Source organism: Bos javanicus, chromosome 11 (genome assembly GCF_032452875.1).
Source record: "Bos javanicus breed banteng chromosome 11, ARS-OSU_banteng_1.0, whole genome shotgun sequence".
NCBI lineage: Eukaryota > Metazoa > Chordata > Mammalia > Artiodactyla > Bovidae > Bos > Bos javanicus.
The window spans coordinates 104313816-104337807 of record NC_083878.1 but is presented as its reverse complement, the minus strand read 5'-3'; the positions used below and the strand labels follow the sequence as shown (position 1 = coordinate 104337807).

The 23992-nt window shown below is 58.0% G+C and overlaps 2 protein-coding genes across 4 annotated transcripts in view; both read left to right on the top strand.

Moving 5' to 3' along the window:
* VAV2 (vav guanine nucleotide exchange factor 2) overlaps positions 1–3606 on the top strand; it is a 42819-nt gene extending 39213 nt beyond the window's left edge. The window contains exon 24 of the mRNA XM_061431408.1: positions 1322–3606. Coding sequence (XP_061287392.1) covers positions 1322–1369 — 48 coding nt within the window. The 3' untranslated portion in view covers positions 1370–3606. The remainder of the gene's footprint in view (positions 1–1321) is intronic.
* A 7738-nt stretch (positions 3607–11344) lies between these two features.
* Positions 11345–23992, top strand: part of SARDH (sarcosine dehydrogenase) — a 60060-nt gene continuing 47412 nt past the window's right edge. Inside the window, exons 1-8 of one of the 3 annotated variants that reach the window (XM_061434142.1) lie at positions 11346–11447; positions 12078–12174; positions 12706–12793; positions 13355–13716; positions 14739–14917; positions 16273–16452; positions 17117–17240; positions 17390–17490. In XM_061434142.1, the coding sequence (XP_061290126.1) occupies positions 13383–13716; positions 14739–14917; positions 16273–16452; positions 17117–17240; positions 17390–17490 (918 nt within the window). In that variant the 5' untranslated portion in view covers positions 11346–11447; positions 12078–12174; positions 12706–12793; positions 13355–13382. Of the gene's footprint in view, positions 11448–12074; positions 12175–12705; positions 12794–13354; positions 13717–14738; positions 14918–16272; positions 16453–17116; positions 17241–17389; positions 17491–23992 lie in introns of all 3 variants that reach the window. The other 2 variants (XM_061434141.1, XM_061434140.1) reach the window with 2 other exon arrangements.

Sequence of the window (23992 nt, the reverse complement as noted above, 5' to 3'; positions counted from 1 at the left end):
TATAAAAGTCTGTCAACATTCTTACGGTGGTTCCTTTGCAAGAAACGGGGCTCCATGTGGGGGGAAAAAAAAATCTTTGCTTTTCATCAGTTTTACCAGAATGTGCCTGTGGGTGTTTTTTTTTTTTTTTTCCCTGTATTTACTCTGAGATTTGCGGAGCTTTCCGAATGTGTGGCTTTACATTCTTCATCTGTTTTGGACGTTTTTCAGCTATTGTGTCTGCTCCATTTTCTGTCTTCTCTTTCTGGGGCTCTGCTCGCAAGTCTTTCCCACTGTGCTGTTGTTCGGTCCCTGAGCTGCTTCTGACTCTGCAACCCCGTGGCCCGCAGCGCGCCAGCCCCTGTGGCCCATGTGTGACTCACGTGGTCTCTGTGGTTTTCATCCATTTCCCTGGTTTCCCATCTCGTTCCTTTTTGTTGGCTGACCCTCCAGTGTCTTCTGTTTTGTCTCTTCTGCTCTTTATTTCAATCATTATGTTTTCAGTTCTGGGATTTCTATTTGATTTCTGATTTCAGTTCTCTGGTAAGATTTTCTGCTTTTTCGTCAGTGTTCTGAAGCAGACAAGTGGGGGTTACTTACATTTCCTAACGGATGACCCCAGTGTCTGGATTCCCTGTAGATTTGCCTCTGCCATCTGCGTTTTATCATAGCTTCTGTCACTTGGGCCTGATTAAATGCCAAGCTCGTGCATAAAGCACTGCAGAGGCTCTGGATGGATGCTGTTTTCCTCTGGAGAGGGTTTAACTTTTTGTTGTTGCTGGCAGTTTGCTGGTGGGCAGGCTGTCTGGAGCTGCTTGGGGCTGGTGCATTCCAGGGTCATCACTACCCCTGGGCCTTGGCTCTGCTAGGTTTTCTCCTCTTCTCCAGGGCCTGTCTCAGGACAGGCCTGCCTTAGAACAACAGCCGTTTAAAGAATCCCCCAACTCCACAAGCCTCCACTCACCCTCATCCTTCACACACACTTCCCGATAGCTTCCCTGACTGCTCAGTTGGTAAAGAATCCACCTGCGATTCAGGAGACCCCTGTTCAGTTCCTGGGTCAGGAAGATCCACTGGAGAAGGGATAGGAAACCCACTTCAGTACTCTCAGGCTTCCCTTGTGGCTCAGCTGGTAAAGTATCCACCTGCAATGCAGGATACCTGGGTTCGATCCCTGAGTTGGGAAGATCCCCTGGAGAAGGTAAAGGCCACCCACTCCAGTATTCTGACCTGGAGCATTCCATGAACTGTATAGTCCATGGGGTCGCAAAGAGTCGGACATGACTGAGCGACTTTCACTTTCTTCACACAAACACTTACATGAGTCTGACATTGTTTTCAGGTCGGCTGGTTTCCTTCAACGTATGTAGAAGAGGAGGGCGTCCAGTGACAGCAAGATCACGGACAGGACTCGCGGATTTTCTTGGAAGAGTTGCTCCAGCGATGAAGTCTGTCTCTAGTTCTGCAACTCAGAGGGGAAATGCCCGCCAACCTTCCAGTCTTCAACAGCCCGTGGGGATGGGGAGGGGGTTCAGAACCTACATGTGATCTGTCCTGCCATCAGTCTGCCCTTGGTGGCCTGTCCTGGGTACGCTGCTTGTACATAGAGAAAATCTGGGCCAGCCCTGGGTGCCAAGGAGAGGGAGTGCCCATGGGTGGCATCCTGAGCCGGGCTCTGGATGACAGCTGAGGCCAGAGCTCACCTTGCCCCTGTCCTGTCAAGATGGCCTTCAGGAGCTTGGGTTTGAAAAGCAGGTGCCATCCAGGGAGGGCTGGGCTCCACGGAGGGGACCTTCCCCTGACCCCTTCCATTCAGCCTCTGGACCCTCAGCCCTCCTGCATCCTACTGCTCCCAGGGGGAGGCTTCAGGCCTTGAGAAGCAGAAGGGGCCAGAGCAGGCTGCTGTGCCTGGGGACAGAAGGGGTCATCGCCAGGGCCTGTGCAGCCCCTCGGGCTCCCCCGTCCCTCTGCACCAGGGATGTGGAGAGACCCCCCAGGGAGGCCCCCTGTCTCAGGCGGGAGCCTTAGGAACGATGAAGCTGCCAGCCCTGCTCCCCAGTCACAGGTACTGTCTCTGCCCAGAATCCTTGGTGTGTGTCTGTCCTGTCCTGCTGCCGGTGGGTACATGGTTTATAAATGCTGACGAGGGCGGGAAGCAAATGGAGTTTGCTGCTCACTTGGTCTCTGCTGCTCACACTCCTCTCCAGAAGGATGCCCCACCCCGCCCCCCACTGCCCCCGAGCAGGCTGGGGCCTGCTGCGTCTCCCACATCCTGCCAGGTGGCCACTGAAAGTCTGCCCAGCCTTTGCACAGATGTTGGTTCTAGCCCTTGGCAAGTCTTCAAGACTCCTGCAGCCCGTGAAATGGGGCCTGTGGCCAGCCCTGAATAAGTGCTCTTGGGGGTGACTCCACCCCCTGGACTTCCCCCTCCTCGCTCCTCCTGGCCCTTGACCTCTGGCTGGCTTTGCCAGTCCCCATCCTCTCAGCCTGGATGTTGCATGAGTCCCAGCAACGCTGTCTCCTCCCAGCTCTGTGCCAAAGCTGCTGCTGCAGCCTGGGCTTTGTGGGTCCCCCTTTCCCAGGGCTCAGCTGCACAAGGTCGGCCATTGCCGAGGCTGGGCCCTGCTGGGGTGGGTGCTGGTGGCCACCCAGCACCCTGCGGTTCCTCGGAGGTCAGCCTCATAATCTCCAGGCTTGGCTGGCACAGCAGCCTTCTGGCTTGGGGAGGAAATGGGGAGGGGTCTCAGAGGGCGTGTAGCAAGCAGGAGGCAGAAGGCAGCCAGCAGAGGCTTGGGGAGTGAGGGTGACAGGATTGTGTTTGGGGTGGTGGGCAAGGGAGGGGTGGGGAGGAAGAATTTTTCACAGAGAAAGCAGACCCGAAACTTGTCATCAGGGCGCACCCAGCACTTTGCACGTGGCCTCTGCTCAGCTGGCCCAGCCGCCAGCCACGATGGGAGGGGAGGAGACCAGCTGCCCTCGTCGTGTTTACAGTTGTCGGGAAGGTTTTGGTTTTTGTTATTGTTGTTGGGGTTTTGTTTTGTTTCATTGTTGTTTTTTGTTTTTTTTTTTTTTTTGGTTTGGCTTGTTTGCTTTTTAAGAGAGGGGAAAAAAAAAGTTTGTAATTATTTCCTCCAAAGCTCCCATTATATATCTGTGAATAATAAGGAAGAGATTTTATAATAGCAGAAAGTAATGTATATTTGGAGGTCATCGTGAAACAGGGCGTGGTGGCAACGAACGACACTGAGAGAACCCCGCGTGGAAGCCCGGCTCTCAGAGAACCCCGCGTGGAAGCCTGGCTCTCGTGACTGTTCTGCTTCGGTTTTGTTTGTCTGGAGACTCGTCTCAGTTGGGTTAGTTTTCGCACTGCTGGCAGCAGGAAAGGAGAGGACTGGACTCAGGCTGGGATGCGGGTAGTTTCGGCATGACACAGACCACCTCTGGGGGGGCTTCGGAGCTGGGACCTGAGATTAGCTGTGAACCCTTAGGAGCCCAATGCATGCAGGTCAGGGGTCTGAGGGTCCTGCTGCTGGCGGTGACCCCAAACAGAAGACAGACTGTACATTTGCCAATAGGTTTTTTCAGACCACGGTTTCTACTGCAAATAAACCTGAGTTCTTTTCTGCAGGAGTGGCTGGCCTTTTGTGCTGGGGAGGAGGGCGTGGCTGGATTCCTCTGTCTGTGTCCAGAAGGTTCTACCCATCTGAATACTGTTGGCCCAGGGGTGGTGGCCTGGGTCAGACGTGTGCCTTGGGGTGACAGCCTGAGGCACAGGCTGGGGGTCTGGAGGGATAATAATGCTGGGCCACCAACCAGGTGTCTCCAGGCTGGCCCAGGTCACAGGTTTCCTGTGCAGCGTCCTGTGACCCCTCCAGCAGCTCTCAGAGGTGGCCATCTCTTCCTCTGGATGGGATTCAAACCCCAGCCCTGCTACTTGGGTGTGTCCTTCATGTTCTGAGCCTGTTTCTTTATATATACATGTTGGAGATAAAACACAGTTTCTCCGGAGGGTAACTGTGGCCTGTGACCAGAGAAAGTCAGAATAGTACAGCCTAGACCTATTCTTCCCTTGTGGGGATGGAGTCTAGAGGCAGTGATGCAGGGTGGCTTGGTGCCCCCACCCCCAGACTCCTCTCATCTTCAGCATATACTTCCCTCTTCATAGTTACCTCATGGTCCAAGGTGGCTGCTAGAGCTCCTGCCATCAAGGCCTTGAGCAGACACAGAAGCTGACACAGCACTCCCCCTTATCCTGCTCACATGCTTGGGCATGTGGCCACCCCTGGCGGCACTGGAGGCTGCTGATGCAGGTGTACAGCCTGGAGAATGTTGGGTTCTGCTGCTGCAGAGACGTAACCAGACAGGCCCCACCTCGGGGTGGTAAGGGTCACTCGGAGTCTAGAGGGCATCGGGTGCTCAGCAGGTGTCAGGTTTTATTATAAACCAAGGAGGCGAGCGCAGGTGTTTGAGGTGACACAGCTGGAGAGAATGGGAGGTTGCCCCCGTCTCTGGTCTCCAGGACCTGGCTCAGACTGGTACCCTGACAACCTGACGGGGGGCCAGCCCCTCTCTGAGAATCTCTCAGGTCTTGAGAGTCCCTTGGACTGCAAGGAGATCCAACCAGTCCATTCTAAAGGAGATCAGTCCTGGGTGTTCATTGGAAGAACTGATGTTGAAGCTGAAACTCCAATACTTTGGCCACCTGATGCAAAGAACTGACTCATTTGAAAAGACCCTGATGCTGGGAAAGATTGAAGGTAGGAGGAGAAGGGCACGACAGAGGATGAGATGGTTGGATGGCATCACCAACACAATGGATATGGGTTTGGGTAGATTCTGACAGTTAGTGATGGACAGGGAGGCCTGGCATGCTGCAGTTCATGGGGTCGCAAAGAGTCGGACACAACTCAGCGACTGAACTGAGTCCCCCAAGAGGCCCAGTGGTTCCCACACTGTCTCCCGACTGCAGCCTCTAGTTCTGAGTTCTCATGTCCACACGTGGTGAGGGAACGGCCTGGACCCTCACTGACCAGCCCCTGGGCCAGCACTCAATTGTCCCGAGCAGGGGCCAAGCGAGCTTGGAGAGCCCTGGAGAGAGCCCCTGGCCGTCTGAGGGCAGCTGTGGGTGAACCTGGGCACCGGGGCTGAGGGGCCTTGGGGAGGGCACTGGCAGCGTCTGCCAAGGGGTCCTGACCGGAAAAGGGTGGGAAGCTCCCGCCCTGCTGGAGGGGCTGTGTGTGGGCAGGATGGAGGCCAGCACGGAGCAGGGCCTGCCTGCCCCAGGTCGCCCCAGAAGCAGCCAGGAGCAGTGCGCTCCGTCGTCGAGAGCGGGCCGCCCGTGGTTATCCTGACAACCGCAGACTCCCCTCGGGCGGGGCCACTGTGGAGCCCACTGTGTCCACAGAGAAACACCTGCTGAGCGAAAGATGGAAACAGCCCATTTCTGAGGCTAGGCGGACGCCCGCCGCTCCTGTTCCCCCACCCCCAGCACAGGAGCCCACAGAAGACAGTGGGAGGCTGAGCTTGAAAGAAGGGGCCTGTCCGGAAAGGAGCCTGGAGCAGAGCGGCCGCTGGGAGCCCGCGCCGGGGCAGCCTGTCGGCTCTCCGGCCGTCTGGGGTTGGGACATCATGACATCAGCCACAGGTCCTACAGGCCAGGAGCCAGAGGTGGAGCCCAGCATAAAGCCGAGATCTCAGATAAGTGCCCCGTCATGAAAAGGAAAGTAACGCACATGGACACAAACAAGATCGCAGACGAAGACGGATATTTTCATGTGCTTTTTAAACTTTCCAGAAGCAAAAGGATGCATGAACCCAGAATGGCTAACCCTGGGCTTCACAGATAAAATGAAAACCCCCTGGGTAGCAAGCAGAAGGTGAAGTGCCTGACGGGGAGAACAGCTTGGGTTTGCCCTAGACTTCCACTGGTCACCGTGCCCAAGGCTTCGTGCTTGCCAAGTCTTCCAGGCATAAGGCAGCAAGTAGACTATTTCCAACCCTCCACTCACCTCAGGGGCTGGCCTGTGTGGGATCACTGCCTGGACCAATGTCCAGGGGCCGACCCGGTGCCCGATGAGTGGGAAAGTTCACCCCAGGATTGGGGGTGGGGAGCATGTTGAACCTCTGTCTGCAGAAACACATCAAAGGGAAGATTTGGTTACAGAACCTAATACAGTGATTCTCAACCCTGTCACCAGAAGTAAGGCATGTCAAAACGATTTCAGCAAAGAGAGCTGGGGAGAGACAAAGGCAGGCGGTGGGAGGCAGCAGAGGTGCTGGTCTCTTTTCCAGGTAAAGTCAAGATCTGGTGTTGAGACCTGGAAGGGAAGAGAGGCGTAAGCACGTTTAATAGCACGAAGATGAACTCTACGAGAGTAAAGATGATGGCCTGAAACTGGACGGGGTGAGAGAGGAAGGCTGGGGCAGGGGAGTGGCACAGTCACGCTCATGGGAGAGAGATGACGGATCCTGCCTGAGAAGGGGCTTGGGGTCTTCTCCGGAGGTGTGTGGGTGGGTGGTTTTCTGTTGCTGCCACAAGTTACCGTAACCACGGGGACTCGGGACACACACCCCATCATCCTCCAGTTCTGTGGGCTGTTGAAGCCCACACGGATCTCCCTGGGCTGACAGCAAGGTGCTGCCGGGCGTGTTCTTGTCCGGAGGTTCTAGGGGAGAGTCCATCTCCTTGCCTCTCTGGCTTCTAGACACTGTCTGCATTCCCGGTACCATAGCCCTCTCCCCCTCCATCTTCAAAACCAGCACAGTTGTGTCTCCAACCCTTCTGAAGTCACATCTCACCGTCCCCCTCTGACACAGCTGGGGAGGATTCTCCACTTTTAAGGACACATGTGATCAGATGGTCCCACCCGCATAATCCAGGAAAACCTCCCCCTGTCAGGGTCCTCCACTTTATCACACCGGCAAAGTCTCTTTTGCCATGAGAGGTCCCATGGCCACAGGTGTCAGAGGTTAGGGTGTGGACGTCTTCACGGGGCCACTATTCTGCTGCAGCAGTAGGCTGGATACTCTGACCAGTCTTGCTGGTAAATACAACAGAAACGGAGGGTAAATATTTCTGATTTTCATCAATGAGCTGGTCATGAAGAAGGAACACACAGACGCCGAAAAGTAAGTGAGGGCAGACTCCAGAGAGGTCAGCTAGCTCTCTCCCCTAAGGGCATTTGCCCAACTGAGTGAGCCTGAGTACCGGTCCATAGAGCCTGGCTGGGGATGGGGAGAGGGGACAAAACCCAGCCCTCATCACAGCACCAAGTCTAACAGGTGAGCTCTTTGCTCATGCTGGGACCCCACTGGGCCTAACCCTAAATGTCAGGATGAAAAGAAACACACGCACCACCCCAAACCGCAACCACCGTGAGATGACACAGAAAATTCTTTTTCCTGGATCTTGATGATGGCTAGAGGAAAAAGCCAAAACTTCCTTGCGAACATGGGTTATGGGTTGAACTGTGTCCCTCCCAAAAAGGCAGATTGAAGTCCCAGTACCTGTGAATGCGACCTGACTTGAAAACAAGGTCATTGCATCTCCCACTGAGAGCCCGTGGTGCGGCCAAAATAAACTACTCAGACGGAAAGTAAGTGGCCTCCATTTGTTAAAAAAAAAAAAAGGAAACGTAATTTTTCCAAGTAGAAAATTACAAATGTATTAAATGCACATAAATTACAGGGTTTTGAAATTACAGCTCTGGTTTGGATGGCTGTCTTAGGGGTGGCTGGTTCCCACGGCTGGTGGAGGAGGGAGTGGCAGTGAGGAGCTTTCCTGATAGGGTTTTATGAGTTTTGTGGGTTAACTCAGACTCCTGTTCCTTCATCACAAGCTGATGCATTTACTTTCCTTAGCAATTTAGTCTGACCCTTTGCTCTCCTTAGAAAAGGAAACCCCACACGTGCGCATGAGCTCTCTGTGGGTGCATTGGGATGCGCTGGCACCGGCTCACGGGAGCTGAGGGTGCAGCCTCTTCCCAAGTCCATGTTCCGTGGTGCCCTTCTCGTCAGTGGCCTGAAACTGGCCCTCACGGGAGCATTTTCAGCAGAAATTGGCCAGTGTCGCCCACCTGGACAGCCAGATGTTGAAACATTTAGCAGCACCCACTGGAGGCAGCGGCTCGCTAACAGCGATAAGCTGAAAAAGTCCTGGAGGTTAATGCATTTCACAATGCAGCCTCGAAATCCATAGAATAAAAACAGAATTAAGTGCATGGGTCCCAGTCACAGAGGGCACTCAAGCGCTTAGAGACAGCCGACAGCACCGTCAGGAGACTGCCGGGGCGTGTCCGTGTGGAGGACAGCGGGAGAACCAGGCAGAGCCGGGCTGTCGGTCCTGGTGGGCGTCCACCTCCCTGCCCGGATGCGGGTCCCATTTGGGGGACTGTCCCTGTCCTGGGGCTCTACGTTCCCAGTCTCTGGGTCCCACTGCCTCGGGGTGTCATACTCACGTGTGGCCACCAGGGGCAACATTCCGCGTGGAGGCTGGGCTGGGCCTCCGACTGCCTGGATCTGGATACTGGCCTGCCCGTGGGGGGCTCAGCGGCCCAGTGCCCAGGTACAGGCCCAGGTATGTGAGGGGGCTCTGGCCCACAGCTGCGCACACCCACTGTGTATGCTGTGGTGGAGCCCGGCTGGCCGTAGACCCCAGCCCTCCTCTGCACCTGCCTTCGGTGGGTGCGTGCTGGGGGAGAGGCACCCACCTGTCTCCCTGGAAGGACCGCTTACTCCCGGATGATAAAGCATTGTCTTCATGAAGTTACGGGGTGTTGATTCATTATTTTTTTTTTAAGTTCTTATTGGAAAAACAAAATCTTGGCAGTGCAAAGGCAGCCCTTAAAAGTTGCTCTGGAAACCCCTGATCTGGGTCTGGCGCCCGCCCGCTGGCTGTGCTCTGCCTTGGTTTGCTCATCTTTACAACGAGCAGCAGAGTTCTGCCTCCTCTGAGAAAACACACACGAAGCCCTCAGCAAGTGGATGGCCTGCCCACCCCCATGGGTGCCCGAGTCTGGTCGGGCACTGGGGCCAGGGGCCAGGGGCAGCTGGGCCACGTGGGGCCAGGTGTCGTCAGATTGGTGCTTAGTGCCCCTCTCTTGCCCAGCGCCAAGCAGAGCTCCACGGAGGCGCTTCCCCTCCCCCCGCCCACACCTCCGCTCCTCCCTGGACATCTGCCCAGTCAGAGGGTGGCCTGCAGACTCTTCCCTCTTCCCCGGGAGCCTGGCCAGCAGGTGGGGGTGGAGGCCTGGCTGGGCATGTGGAAAGGGCCAGCCCGGGCCAGAAGGAGGCATCTCAGGGCTGGTAATAATCTGCAGAGAAACTTGCAAAATTCCCTGAACCCAGCAGGGTAGGGATTATAGTCCTTAGTTTCCAGCTGGGGAGACCGAGGCTTGAGAGACCAGCCCAGATGGTGCAGCAAGCTTGCAGCAGGTCCCTGTCTCATGTCCCTGGCTGGAGCCCGGCTGCCTCCTGGGCTGTACCCCACACGGCCCGGAACCCGCCTCTCCCAGACCCGGGCAGAGCCTGATGGATGACAAATTCTACAACTCTGACCACACGCAGGCCCAGCCCTTCAGCCACCACCCCTGTCCAAAGTCCACCAGGACTGTGCTGCCTGCTTGCTTGGGACGATTCTGCAACAGCTGCTTATCTTTGAGCACGGAGCCGAGGTCTGGGCTGCCCGGCCTGTGTCCTGGGGCTGCAGTGACCACTGCGTGTGCACCCCGTGTCCTCCGAGGACCCCGTCACACTACTCTCTAGCCCTCTCTGACCCCTCCGCCCCGCCATGCATGGAGGACAGCCCTGCCTCAGGTGGCAGGGCCAAGCCTGCTGTCCACTGAGTGTCTGGATTGGTGTCCTCCGCACCCTGGACCCGAGCACCGCCCCTGGGGAGCCTCTCGCTGGAGGAGCCAGCCTTCCTCCAGAGGGAGGGTGGTGACAGTCTCTGTCCCCATGATGGGCTCTGACAGCGGCGGCAAGGCCCAGGAGGCCAGAGCCCTCTGAGGCCACCTCCTCTGAGATGCCCTCCTGGGTTTCTGCTGAAAAGAAGGACAGCTTGCTCAGGATCTGTGTCATTACAGCCAGCCTCGTGGCTGCCGCGCCCCTTCCTGCCTCTGTCTTCTTCCTGAGCCCCTAAGGGCAGGGACTGGGTTGCTGGTTGACTCGGGGTCTCCCAGCAGTGTTTTGCATACAGTAGGTGCTCATTGATGGTTGGATGGCATCACCGACTCCATGGACATGAGTTTGAGCAAACTCCGGGAGTTGGTGAAGGACAGGGAAGCCTGGTGTGCTGCAGTCCATGGCATCGCAAAGAGTCGGACACGACCGAGCAACTGAACAACAACAAAAATGCTCAGTGAGTGCAGAGGACGAATGGGCAGCAAGACATTGGACGCTCCGTGGGAACAAGAGCACAGACACTTGCATTAATCACAGCAGCATCTCTCCTACATCACTCACTGTATTAGCGGCCAACATTACTATGTTGTTCCTTGACCAAAATTTCAATACTGCTTTTTTGATCCAGTGGAAGAAGTCCTATTTTATCTCAGCACCTCAGGGGGATGTCCTTATGTGTTCCAGATTTCCTCTGGGCATCTTCTGCCTGAGCACAAACCAGATGCCCTAGACCCAGGGGTAGACTGCAGGCTCTGGTCTGGCTCCCCTGTGTGACCCCAGGCAAGCTGACTCCCCTCTCTGGGCCCTGGTGCCCCCGACGACCAAATGCAGGCAGGCATCCCTGCCTTGGGAAGCTGCTCGCTGTGCAGTGGGAAAGCAGAGGCTCAGGGTGGCTCACCCAGCAGCAGAGGCATCTGGGAACTCCGAACGGCAGAATGCAGATGGGCACTGTCGAGTGGCCAGGAGCAGGGTTGGGGGGGGGCAACCCAGACTTCCTGCCTCCGAGGGCAGCAAGTACCCCTCCCCTGGGGGTGAGCAGCTGAGGCTGGACAGGCAGGTCCGTGCTAAGGTCCTGGATCACCTGACCAAGGAGCACCGGCCGGCCCGAGGCTACTGTTGACCCAGCGCTTCCTGCCCGCCTGGCTGTGCTAAGTGCCTTTCTGGTGCGGGAAGCATGATGGCGGCCATGGGCAGATGGGGGTGCACGGGCTCACCTGCAGAACCCCGTGACCCCTGTTTTAGGGATGAGGAGCTGAGGTCACCTGCCCCACACGCAGGCTTATCAGGGTCTCAGGGTTCGCAGCTCCGCTCTGCTGCCTCAGCAGGGCCTGCTCCGCAGCTGCTCAGCCAGCTGGCCTCCAGGACGCTGGGCGGTGGGCGGTGCGTCCTGCCCCCACAGTGGGCGGGCCGGGGGGCTGGCAGAGGGCCTCTGGGGCCAGGGCAGGGGCAGGGGCCGCCCCGGTTCCTGTTTGGCTGCTGCTGGGAAGGAAGGAGGTGACGGCGCTGGAGCCGCTGAGCTGGATTCTGGCAGGCCCCTTGGGGCCTCGGAGCTCTGCGGCCGACCGGAGGTACACCCCTTGGGCGGGCAGGCCCCAGTCTCTCCCTTGGGCCAGTGGGGTGGGACAGGCCTGGAGCTGGCCGGGACTCCTATTGCTCTGGCTGCAGGGACCCTAGGGCTGGGCGGGCACAGCCACGGGACTCTGTGGGGGGTGGGGGCCTGGGCGCCCTCCCAGCCCGCCTTCTCCTGGCAGAAGCTGGGTCTGGTGCCTCCCTCACCACCCCGCCTCCTACTGCCTTCAAGGAGGGTGTCCCTGGGGCTCCACCCCCTCTGCCTGACCCCCAACCCTGGCAGCGATGGCCGGGCTCAGCTGGGAGAGAGCTGGAGGGGGCAGGAGAGCGGGTCAATGGTGAAGCGGCTGCCCTGGCTGGAGGGCCCTGGGCCATCCCTGGGGGCGGGGGCCAGGACTGCCCAGGTGGGAGAGCGGGGCTGGCTGCGGGCAGGGAAGGGGCACTTGGCAGTTTCCCGGGCCAGAAGCCTTGGCCATGGTGCAGCAGGAGGGAGGGAGGCCAGGCCGGGGGCCAGGCAGGTGTGTGCTGGGCAGTGCCGCGTGGCCTGTGTTGGTGGGAGGCAGGTGGTGGGTGCCCGGCCCTGGGAAGGTGTCCTGGGCACCCATGTGATGCTGAGTCTCCACCAGCAGGAACCACTGCTGGAGGCTCCCGGCAGAGTAAGGTAATCCCAAGGCCACAGGGACATCCCGACACGTGCCAGGAGTCCCTCTCTGTGCCTGGGAGCAGGTAGGCAGAGCTGGCAGAGGGACCGGGGTGCCCTGCCTGCTCTCCAACCTCTCCAAACCCCGGAGCCCCAGCCATCACCCTTCCCTGCTTCTCCTTCTGCCCTCAGCCCCCAGAAGGGCGGGGGTCACTGTAGCGGGGGCAGGACAGCCCTGACCACTGGGGAGCCCCGGTGCCCACGGGGGTGGAGGGTGAAGGAAAGGAAGCGGCAGTGGGCACCCCCAGCCTCTGCCCCCTCAAACCAGCCCCGAGAGCTCAGGAGGGGGCAGGACAGCCAGCAGGCGCGGTCACACGGTGGCCCTGTGACCTTGGTCACCTTGGCCAGCTTCATTGGGCCTCAGTCCCCCTCGACCCAGTGAAACGGGGACAACAGTCGTCTTGATTTTAGAGCAGAGAGAACACGTGTTCCCAGCTTGCCGTGTAATGCACGCTTGAAAACGCAAGTGGACTTCGTTAATGATCGGCTGATTGACGCCGTCACGGTTATTAACGCAGTCTCAGCCACACCCCTCTTACTCTCCTGCTGACCCACAGGTGGGCCCGGGGCCCCTCAGAGCCGTCCTGTCCCCCCCCCGGGACCCTGCCCCAAGGAGACTTCGCCTGCACCTCCTCTCCTTAGAAGGTGGGCTCCCTGTCACTGTCTTCTTATAACTGTGAGGGTCTTCTGGCTGGGGAGGGCTGGGAGGGCTTCCTGGAGGAGAAGGGAGGCAAGGTAAGCCCTGCAGGCTACTGCGAGGTCACAGAAGAGCCACCCACCCTCCAGATTCAAGACGGCCCAAGGCAGCCGGAGGCCGGGCCTCACTGCCTTCCTCACCTTCTGCCTTGGGTCCCAAAGGGCTGTGGGGGCCAACGTGGCAGAAATAACTTCTGTGTGGGGTTGAGACGGGAGTTCCCCTGGAGGGCAAGCTGAATGTAGGCTGGAGGGTTGGGGTCCTGGCCTTGTGACCCCTGCCACCCCACCGTGGTCCTGTCTCAGCATGAACACTGCCCCCTTCTCCCCCACCGTGGTCTTCCCTGGGCCCAGCCGGAGCCTGAAGCATACAGACCCCCGTACACCTGGCTGGATGAATGCAGGGTGCACGTATGCTGTGGGCGGCAGGAGGGAAGCTGGAGGGTCGCAGCCTGGGGGGCCCAGGGCCCACTGGTCCCCTCCGCACCCAGACAGCCCCGGCTCTCTCCCCAGCTCCCCGTGGTGCTGAAGCTGACTCCCCATGGCCTCGCTGAGCCGAGCCCTGCGTGGCATCGCGGCCACCCGTCCTCGCCAGAGCCCTGCCCGGGGCTGGGGGCTGAGACCCCTGGTGAGCGGGCCTGGCCCCACCTCTGAGAAGAGTGTGCCATACCAGCGGACCCTGAAAGAGGCAGAGGACGCCTCGGCGGCGGCCCAGGGCCCAAGCCAGCCCCTGCCTGGCACAGCCAGCGTGGTGGTCATCGGTGGGGGCAGCCTGGGCTGCCAGACCCTCTACCATCTGGCCAAGCTGGGCGTGAGTGGCGCCGTGCTGCTGGAGCGGGAGCGGCTGACCTCCGGGACCACCTGGCACACGGCGGGTAGGGGTCGGGGTGCAGGTGGGGGCGGGAGGGCCTGGACCCACTGAGGTGCTAGCCCTGGGCTGACCAGTAGGAGGCCTGCTGGAGGCAGCTGAGGCAGAGGGAAGGCCATGGAGGACAGAGGCGGGCTCGTCCTGAAGGTGGCCCTGCGTGTCCCTGAGTCTCGGCAGAGCTGCGGTGGGAAGGAGGGAGCGGACGCTGACTGTGGACCCGGCCCGGGGGGCAGGGCAGAGCTGAGACCAGAACCAGGGGCCCAGGCAGCTGTCTGCTCAGAGTACAAGCCCTTTCTCCAGATGGAGCCCCCAGGATGAGGGGCATCCGCGGGGTGCAGAGGATGCACAGGGGAGGGACCGCCAGAGATGAGGCAGAGAGGCATCCCCAGCGGGCACCACGATCCTCAGCACCTGACCAATGTGCATGTCCCCAGGGCAGCCAACCTTCTGCCTTAACCCTGCATTAAGATTGGCAGCGTCTGTGGGGCAGTCACTCCCGCTTTGGCCGATACAAGCATGACGGCGCCAAACGTGGAGCTGGGGAGAGGTTCAGATGGCACCCATCACTGCCCGCACGGCCTGTCCCCCCACCGTCACTTCTCCCTGGGCCGGCCGCTCCCCAGGCCCCACTCAGAAGGGGTCCGCTCTGTGGGGGAACTTCAGTCGGTCCCGGGACCCCGTCACCACCTGCCCTGAGATCCTGGCACAGAGCCGTTTGGTGCCCCTTAATTTCACCGTGCAACAGTCCCACCTGCCTCCCAGGGCCGCCTCACCCTGTGACCGGCTCTGCCCACAAGCGGGTGCCCGATAAAGGGAGCCTTTGGTGTTGTCACTCTCTGAGCTGCCCAAGGGCCGTGTCCTGGAACTCAGCGTTGCCCCTGTCGTCTCCTGCTCATCGGCCTCTCGGGGCCCTCTCCGTGGCCTGCAGGGACGCTTCAGGCCCTCAGCCTGATATTCGGGAGCCCCGGCCTGCCAGAGGAAGGGGGTGCAGTGGGGCTGACGGCGTCCCCGCCCACCCGCTCCCGCCAGGCCTGCTGTGGCAGCTGCGGCCCAGTGACGTGGAGGTGGAGCTTCTGGCGCACACGAGGCAAGTGGTGAGCTGCGAGCTGGAGGAGGAGACGGGGCTGCACACGGGCTGGATCCAGAACGGGGGCCTGTTCATCGCGTCCAGCCAGCAGCGTCTGGATGAGTACAAGAGGCTCATGTCGGTGGGTGCGCCCCTGCGGGGGTGGGGGGTGGGCAGTGTAGTGCAAGGGAGGAGCCCTGGTGCATGCGGGCTCGAGCCTCGGGCTGCCTCGCCTGGGCTGGGCCCCCTGTGACAGGAGGCTTTGCCTCTGAGCCTCGGCATTCTGACCTTTGAAATGGGATCGTGTCAAGGAGCACAGTTCTGCTGAGCCTCGGAGACAGAAGAGGCCCAGTGCATGGGGATTGCCACCATGCGCGGTGCTCCCGGGGTCAGGCTGAAGGATGAAACTGCACAACCCAGGAGGCAAGGACCACTTCCCCCAGCTCTGCTGGAGACGCTTAGGGAACACCGTTGTTGGGGAGACGGCAGAGAAAGCCCTAGGCCGTGGAAGGCCCGCTGTTGGGGTGGAGTGTGGAGTGCTGCTTCTTCACCCAGAGCAGCCAGGGCTGGCCCCCACATTCCAGGGCATGGAAGGGACGGGTTGCTCCAGCGATGCATTGGTTATTGAGCACCAACTGTATACTGGCGAGCAAAACCGGCTGTGTGGGTCGCGGGGATGCAGTTTCGCGGGGACGCCGCGTTCCTCTAAGTGCCCCGGCGGAGGTAGCGGCAGCTGGCTTCCTCACAGCAGGGCGGGGGATCTCTGGGTGGTCTCGTTCTGCCTCCTCCCACCATCTCTTCCCCACGCTTACTCACTCATCAGCTGGGACGGGGCCCCCAAAGGTGACCCGTCAAATCTTTCAGCTCAAGTTCGGAACGAAGTCTCTGCCACCTCTCAGTCAGGATCTCCGAGAGGGGATCTGATTGGCTCAGCTCATCTCTAGTTGGGCTGGAGATGGAAATGGCAACCCACTCCAGTATTCTTGCCTAGGAAATCCCATGGACAAAGTCTGAGCCTGGTGGGCAACAGTCCAAGGAGTCAGACACGACTTAGCCACTGAGCACATCTCTGGTTGGGCAGGTCCTGATAGGCGGATGCCTGCGGACACTTGATTGGCTGCCCGTTGACCAATGAGATGCGTCAGGGGTGTGGTCTGTCATTCAGCTGGATCCTGGGAGAGAGGACCCTCTGGTCTCTGGGGAGCTGGTCTGACCAGCACTCCTGGTTCAAGCCCCAAATATCAGACCTGTGGGGATTATTTTTTTTACATAGTAAGCCCTTATGTGCCTGGGCCCCAGAGACTGCTGCTGAGCACTGCACGGGTTCCTTACTCTTCCTCGGAGCTGGCCCAAGGGACAGGAGCTTCCCCGGGCGCGGCTCAGGGTTCCTGGGGGTGCTAGGGTCAAAACTGACCCTTGGAGGCCCAGACGGGGAGGCTAGTGGCTGGAAGGATCTGCCCCCAGGCCCCAGGCTCACTTTCCTCTGGGTCCCCCTAGTTGGGCAGGGTCTATGGCATCGAGTCCCACGTGCTGAGCCCCGGGGAAACCAAGGCTTTGTATCCGCTGATGAACGTGGAGGACCTCTACGGGACCCTGTACGTGCCGCACGACGGTACCATGGACCCCGCCGGCACCTGCACCAGCCTCGCCCGGGCTGCCACCGCCCGGGGGGCGCAGGTACGACCGTCTCCTGGCCCCGGGCCCCCCCCCCTCCCCGCTCCGAGCCTGGCCCTCCTGCCCTGGAACACGAGCTCCCTCTGCACTGAGACCGCGGGCCAGCGGGGACCCGAGCCCCTGACCCGCTCCTGCCCTGGCTGGCCGCTCCGGTCTGTCCATGAAGTCCGCTCTCCCCGGAGGCCTCACCCTGCTGGGATAGCAAACCTGTCCCAAGCCTCCTCTCGTTATATTTTATCTTCTTTTGACTCAAGTCCACACGTAGTTGTAGGAAAAATTAGAAAAGACAAATAAGCAAGGAAGAAGACATGGAAAAAGTTGAAGAAAGAAGAAAAGATAGACTCGCCCAGAGGCCCCCAGTGCTGACACTTGAGTTTTACTGCGAGTAGCTGAATTTCATGTGACCTTTGAACCACAGCATCTGTCAGTCACTTGGGCCCTTTTTCTCTTTAAAGTCTCTGTTTAGGGGGACAGGCTCTCCAAGTCAAGGAGCGCAGAGTTAGTTCCTGCCCTGCTGTCACCCGCATATCCCCAATGGGGCCACATGAAGCCTCCTTGAGCAAAAGCAGGGGTCCCGGGGCCTGACCGGGCTAGGGGCGGTGAGAGGGTGGGTGGTTAGCCCTCCAAGAGCTGACGTGGCTTGGAAAGCAGCTCCTCTCACTCTCAGATCATCGAGAACTGCCCGGTGACCGGGATCCGTGTACGGACAGACGATTTTGGGGTGCGGCGGGTCGCAGCTGTGGAGACAGAACATGGCTCTATCCGGACCCCCTGTGTGGTCAACTGTGCAGGTGGGAAGGCGTTTCTCCTGCCTCCCGAGTGGCCACCCTGACTGTTCCCAAACCTGGCCTTGCTTAGGGGTGGGGGCGCCCAGTGCCCGCCTGGCTGGCAGCCCCCGCCAGACGCCGGCAGGGCTCAGCCGCCTGTGCTCTGCCCGCAGGGGTGTGGGCGCGCGCCGTGGGCAGGATGGCCGGCGTCAACGTCCCGCTGGTGGCCATGCACCACGCTTACGTCGTCACCGAGCGCATTGAGGGGATCCAGGTGAGTAGCTGGCCCCCAGGCCTGCATCAGTCTGCAGGAGACTGCCTCATGGTGGCCCACGGACCTGGCTTTGACCCCATACACGCAGGTCGCCATGCTGAGCGTCAGTGGCCCCATGTGTAAAATGGGCCTCCTCGTGACTGGACGCTCTGGGCGACGTGAGGATGAAGAGGTGGCACAGCTGCAACCCGAGGTCCCGCCCCCCCTTTGCCTTCATGGCACGGCTCCTCACTGATGCCAAGCCTGTCATACTTGGTGTGGCCAGCCTGACGTTGGCCATGTCCTGTGCCCCGGGTGTTCCTGGGAACCCCTGAATGTTCACGGGTCCCCAAATATGCTGTGGGTGCCAGTCTCAGGGGACACTGATCCACGGCCCTGGGACCCTCCCAGGGAGCCCTGGAGACCCCTCTGCCAAGGGAGGCGGGCATGGGCCCCTGCCCCCCCCTCCCTTTCCATCTCCCCTCTCCTGTCCTGGGAGCTTCCTGTCGCCCTGTCGTCGACCACACCTCTTGCCCTGCACACACCTCTCCCGTCTCCTCACGCCTCCATCTAGTCCCTGCCCTGTCCATCCCTTTGCTTACGTATCCCTCTGTCCCCCGGCCCGTCTCTCCCTCCACCCACCCGTCTTTCCTCCACTCACTTCCTCTCTGTCCATCTTGCCTCCCTGCATCTGTTCATCCCTCCTTCCATCCCTCCCTCCCTCTAGCCCTCCGTCCACCCATCCGCTGATGGACCTGTTCACCCACCCGTTCACCTGCCCATCCTTCCTCCCCTGTACCCACCCGTCTTCCACCCACCATTCCTCCATCATCCGTCCACTTATTCACACGAATTACCAACCCACCCTCCCCGCCACCCTCTCTGTCAAACATTGACTGGATAAGCTCTGTGCTCCAGGCCCTGTTCTAGAAACTGGGGCTGTAACAGAGATAAGAACCCAGTTCTTGCCCAGGTGAACTGGCAGTGGGAAGGTACGAGCAAGTAAATAGACTTATTTATTTTAAAACGGGCTGGTAAGCACTGGGGCTTCAGGGACCCACAGCCTGTGGACCAGGGCGGTGCCCTGGCAGAGAGCACATCCGAAGGGTCTCCTGAGACATCTAAGGGGAGGCAGAGGGGAGATAAGGGGAGGAGGGAAGGAGGGGAGGGCGCAGGGCACGGCAGCTGGGGAGGAGCAGGCAGTTCGGAGGCAGGCCTGGGCACTCGGGTGTGGGTAAGAGATGGGGCTGACCTTGATTAGGGCCAGGCCCCAGCAGGGAGGGTCCCGGGAGCCTGGCCCCTGCCCTGGACGAGCCTGGCTTCCGTCAGGTCACCAGGCTGGCTGCTGGGTGGGCCCAGTGGTGAAGGGGGTGGGGACTTGGGGCAGGACTGGAGCCCCTGCCCTCTCCCGCCCCCCTCTTCCGACACCAAGTTCCCTTACTCATGGATGGGTTTGATACGATCCAGCACATTCCTCCTGAGGGCTGCGGTGTGCCACGCACAGTGAGTCACTGGGGAAAGAGGCGGTGTCGGTGGACGAGCCGCCCGCCCTGGTTCCGAGGGAAATATCTCCGGTGGCCGCCAGGGGTCACCTTCTGACTGCTCTGGACTGGAAAAGGAAAGTAAAGTGAAAGCCGCTCAGCCTTGTCCGACTCTGCGACCCAGGCCAGGATACTGGAGGGGGTACCCTTTCCCTTCTCCAGCAGACCTTCCCGACCCAGGAATTGAACCAGGGTCTCCTGCATTGCAGGCGGATTATTTACTAACTGAACCAACAGGGAATCTGTGGACAGGGGGCTGGGCTAGAGCTGGGGATGGGTCTGGGCAGAGGAGGGCCGTATCCTGGTGGGGAGCAGGAGGGTCACAGGGCATCCACGGAGCCCGGGACGGAGCCTCAGCCTCTCCGCGCCCCGATGAACGTGATGCCTGGCTTTGAGGCAGCTTCAGGGAGAAGCAGGGCAGCGTGGACACTCCCTGAATTTTTAAGATCAGTGCCACACTGGGGTTACTCGTGTTACTTGCAAACACTACCATCTCCCAGAGACCTGTGTGCCTCTGGGAACCCTAGGCTCCACCCCAGAGAAGGGCCACCAGCCCCAGAAACTCTTAGACTCTTTGTAGGAGAAAAGAGATTCGGGGCTGGGGGCCAAGTTCCCCATGCTCCCCTCCACATGGGGAGTCTGGGAGGGCAGCCTCTCCTGAGATCACACCTGGGCAGCCTGAATCTGGGAGAGGAACGGGCCCTGACCCTGACCTCCCACATGGTCTGACCCCTTGGTGAGTCAGAGAACAAGCTCGCTTAGGCCAAGGCAGCTCCTGTAACTGGGCTCTGGGGCTCATGCTGGGAGGTCCCTGACACCCGGGTCTGTTTATGGGTGGTCAGGAGACTCCCTGACAGTGGAGAGTCTTGCATTGTGAGGGGCCAACTGCCCAGGTCTGGGCCTCACGGTGTTGGGGGCCTGGATGCCCCAGGCTGCTTGTGAGGGCTCAGGGTTCAGCCCCCTGGACAACATGCCCTTATTCTTTCTTCCTGGGGGATAGGGGGCTGTGCTGCCCCAAGGACCCCGGTTCTAAGAAGCCGTGCCATCCTGGGTCCTAGGCGAGCACTGTCCTCGGCTCCTCTGTGACCGCATCCAGGGACCTCTCTGGATCTGGTCTCTGCGTCCACCAGACACGGTGGCCCGGATGCCGCGTGATGGTCTGACAACCCTACCGCCTCCCACCTACTGCCCTGCTGCGGCGGAGCCGTGGGAAAAGGCCCAAGCTTGGGGTGTGCATCCGACCTGCTCCATTAGCCAGCCGGGCGAGCCGAGGTGCCACCAGAGCCTGTGTCCTCTTCTGCAAAATGGGTTTAAAACTGTGTAGGGCCGTGCTGAGGGAGGAACCAAGTGGTGGGCTGAAGGGCTGAGCGCAGTGCCTGGCACATCAAGGTGAGGACCGCCGTGACTGTGACAGAGGACGTAGGACGGTCCAGGCAGCAAGGGCCTCAGAGAACTGGGAAGCCTGGCACCATCAGACGGGCTTCCTGAAGGAAGCAACTGGCGGGATTTGAACGAGGGTGAGGCCAGGAGCAGCGGATGGAAGGGGACGGGCTGGGATCAGGAGGCAGTGACAGCAGTGGCCCTGGGGTCGCACCTATAGGGTGGGCTTCTGGATGCAGGGGGCAGCGAGGGTACCCCGTGGACGCCTTGGGCTGAGCTGAGCCTGGGCTGGGCTCTCTGTGGCAGCCGGGGCCTTGCAAGGCCGGGAGGAGGGACACGGATCCTGCTGGACAAATGCAGGGGCTGTCCTGACCACCAGGTGTCCCCACTGTCCCGCCCTGTGGAGCCCCAGCATTTCGTGTGTTTTGTTTTTCGGGTAGTAGAGATAGCAGAGGTAACGAGATCACCGGTTCTGAAGTGCTCGGTTACCGAGAACTCCCCGTGTGGCTCCTGACTGCAGCTCCTCGGCCCAGACGTCCCTGCTGCCGTGCTCAGAGGAGCCAGGCAGCCCGCAGACCGGAGTAGGAGGCAGGGCCCCTGCCGGGTGGTCCCTTTTGGTCGCTGCGTGTCCTCAAATGTGGGGTGGAGGGGTCACACCTGAGGAGTCCATCTCCAGGGTTGGGGGTGCTGAGAGCCAGCTCGGCGCCCGGGACCCGCAGGGGAAGTGAGCCTCTCCTCACTCCCGCTTGCTTTCTGAAATGATTTTACTTTTTGCTTGTTCACTTATTGGTTAATCAGTAGTCAGTATTTGCAATCTGATGGCAATGAAAACATCGTTAACTCCTGAGCAAGCAGTGTCCAACTTCTTGTGTTTCCTGGAGTTATTATTAATAAGTATGTTTTTCCAGCTGTTCAGTTCCCTATGTAGCTGTCATTAATTCTTCCTATCTATGTGGCTCAAGGGTAAAGAATCTGCCTGCCAATGCAGGAGACGCAGGGGATGCAGGTTCGATCCCTAGGTTGGGAAGATCCCCTGGAGCAGGAAATGGCACCCCACTCCAGTATTCTTGACTGGGAAATCCCAAGGACAGAGAAGCCTGGCGGGCTATAGTCCATGGGGTTACAAAGAGTCGGACCCGACTGAGCGACTGAACTGAACTAAACTGAGCCTATCTGTCTGTCATCTATCACCCATCCATCCGTCCATTATTGATCATCCGTCTATTATTATTATAGTCATCCATATCTACCATCTAGCTGTCATTTATCTGTCTAACATCATCTTTGTCCCTACAGCCCCATCCACATTATCAGTCCCCGTTTCCCATGCCACCCTTAGCTTAGGTCGTCACTAATCTGATTTCTCTCTCTATGGATTTTCCTATTTTGGACTTTGAATGAAATGGAATCACATCATTTGCAGCCTTTACGCCTGGCTTCTTTCACTCTGCATGACGTTGTCAGGGCTCGTCCTTTTAGGACATGTGTCAGAATTTCGTTTCTTTTTAGGGCTGAATGATACGCTCCTGTAAACCGTGATGTATTTCTCCTTTCATCTGCTGGTGGCTGCTTGGGCTGTTTTCACTTTTTGGCTACTGTAGATTGTGCTGCTGTGAACATTCACATACAAGACTTGTGTGGACATGTGTTTTCCTTTCTCTTGGGTGGATACCTTTGAAGTGGAATTGCTGAGTTACAGAGGAGCGTTGCTAACTCCGTGCGCAGCTTTTTGACTGTTAGACTGTTTTCCAAAGAAGCTGCACTGTTTTACACTCCCAGCCTCAGTGTGTGAGGGTTCTGACTTTTCCACGTTGTCAGCAATATTTGTTACCATCTTTTTCTTTCTAGCCATCATCATGGGTGTAAAGTGGTATCTTGTAGTTTTGAGTTGCATTTCCCTAATGACTAATGATGTTGAGCATCTTTTCATGAGCTTATTGGCCTTATGTATGTTTTTTGGGGAAAACCACTATTAAGACACTTTGCTCATTTTTCATTGGACTGTCTTTTTTAATTAAAAAAAATAAACTTTTTTGGCTGCATGGAATGTGGGATCAATCCTGTTCCCCCTGCACTGGAGGAATGGAGACGTAACCACTTCCACACCAGGGAAGTCCCTGGATTGTCTTTTTATTAAATTGTTTCTAATTTTTACAGTACAAGTTTCACACTTCTTTCTCAAATTCATTTTTTAATTAATTTTTTGGGGGGGAGTATAGTTGCTTTGGGCTTCCCTGTTGGCTCAAACAGTAAAGAATCCGCCTGCAATGCAGGAGAACCAGGTTCTATCCCTGGGTCGGAAAGATCCCCTGGAGAAGGGAATGGCAGCCGTCTCCAGTGTTCTCACTGGCGATTTCCATGGAGAGAGGAGCCTGGGGGGCTGCAGTCCAGAGGTTGCGAAGAGTCAGACTTGACCGAGTGACTGACACACGGTTGCTTTACAAATAGTATGAGTCTCTGCCGTACAGCAAAGCGAATCAGCTACAACATTGTTCAGTCACTAAGTCGTGTCCGACTCTTTGCGATCCCGTGAACTGCAGCACACCAGGCTCCTCTGTCCTCCACTATCTCCCAGAGTTTGCTCAAATTCATGTTCACTGAGTGGGTGATGCCATCTAACTGTCTCATCCTCTGTCGTCCCCTTCTCTTGCCCTCAATCTTTCCCAGCATCAGGGTCTTTTCCAATGAGTTGACTCTTCCCATCAGGTGGCCAAAGTATTGGAACTTCAGCTTCAGCATCAGTCCTTCCAATGAACACCCAGGACTGATCTCCTTTAGGATGGACTGGTTGGATCTCCTTGCAGTCCAAGGGGCTCTCAAGACTCTTCTCCAACACCACAGTTCACAAGCATCAATTCTTTGGCACTCAACCTTCTTTATAGTCCAGCTCTCACATCCATACATGACCACTGGAAAAACCATAGCCTTGACTAGACCGACCTTTGTTGGGAAACTGATGTCTCTGCTTTTTAATATGCTCTCTAGGTTGGTCATAACTTTTCTTCCAAGGAGCAAGCATTTTTTTAAATTTCATGGCTGCAGTCACCATCTGCAGTGATTTTGGAGACCAAAAAAATAAATAAATAAATAAAGTCTCTCACTGTTTTCAGTGTTTCCCCATCTATTTGCCATGAGTGATGGGACCAGATGCCATGATCTTCATTTTCTGAATGTTGAGTTTTAAGCCAACTTTTTCACTCTCCTCTTTCACTTTCATCAAGAGGCTCTTTAGTTCTTCTTCACTTTCTGCCATAAGGGTGGTGTCATCTGCATATCTGAGGTTATTGATATTTCTCCCAGCAATCTTGATTCCAGCTTGTGATTCACCTAGTCCAGCGTTTCTCATGATGTCCTCTGCATAGAAGTTAAATAAACAAGGTGACAGTATACAGCCTTGACGTACTCCTTTCCCAATTTGGAACCAGTCTGTTGTTCCGTGTCCAGTTCTAACTGTTGCTTCTTGACCTGCATAGAGATTTCTCAGGAGGCAGGTCAGGTGGTCTGGTATTCCCATCTCTTGAAGAATTTTCCACAGTTTCTTGTGATCCACACAGTCAAAGGCTTTGGCATAGGCAATAAAGCAGAAATAGATGTTTTTCTGG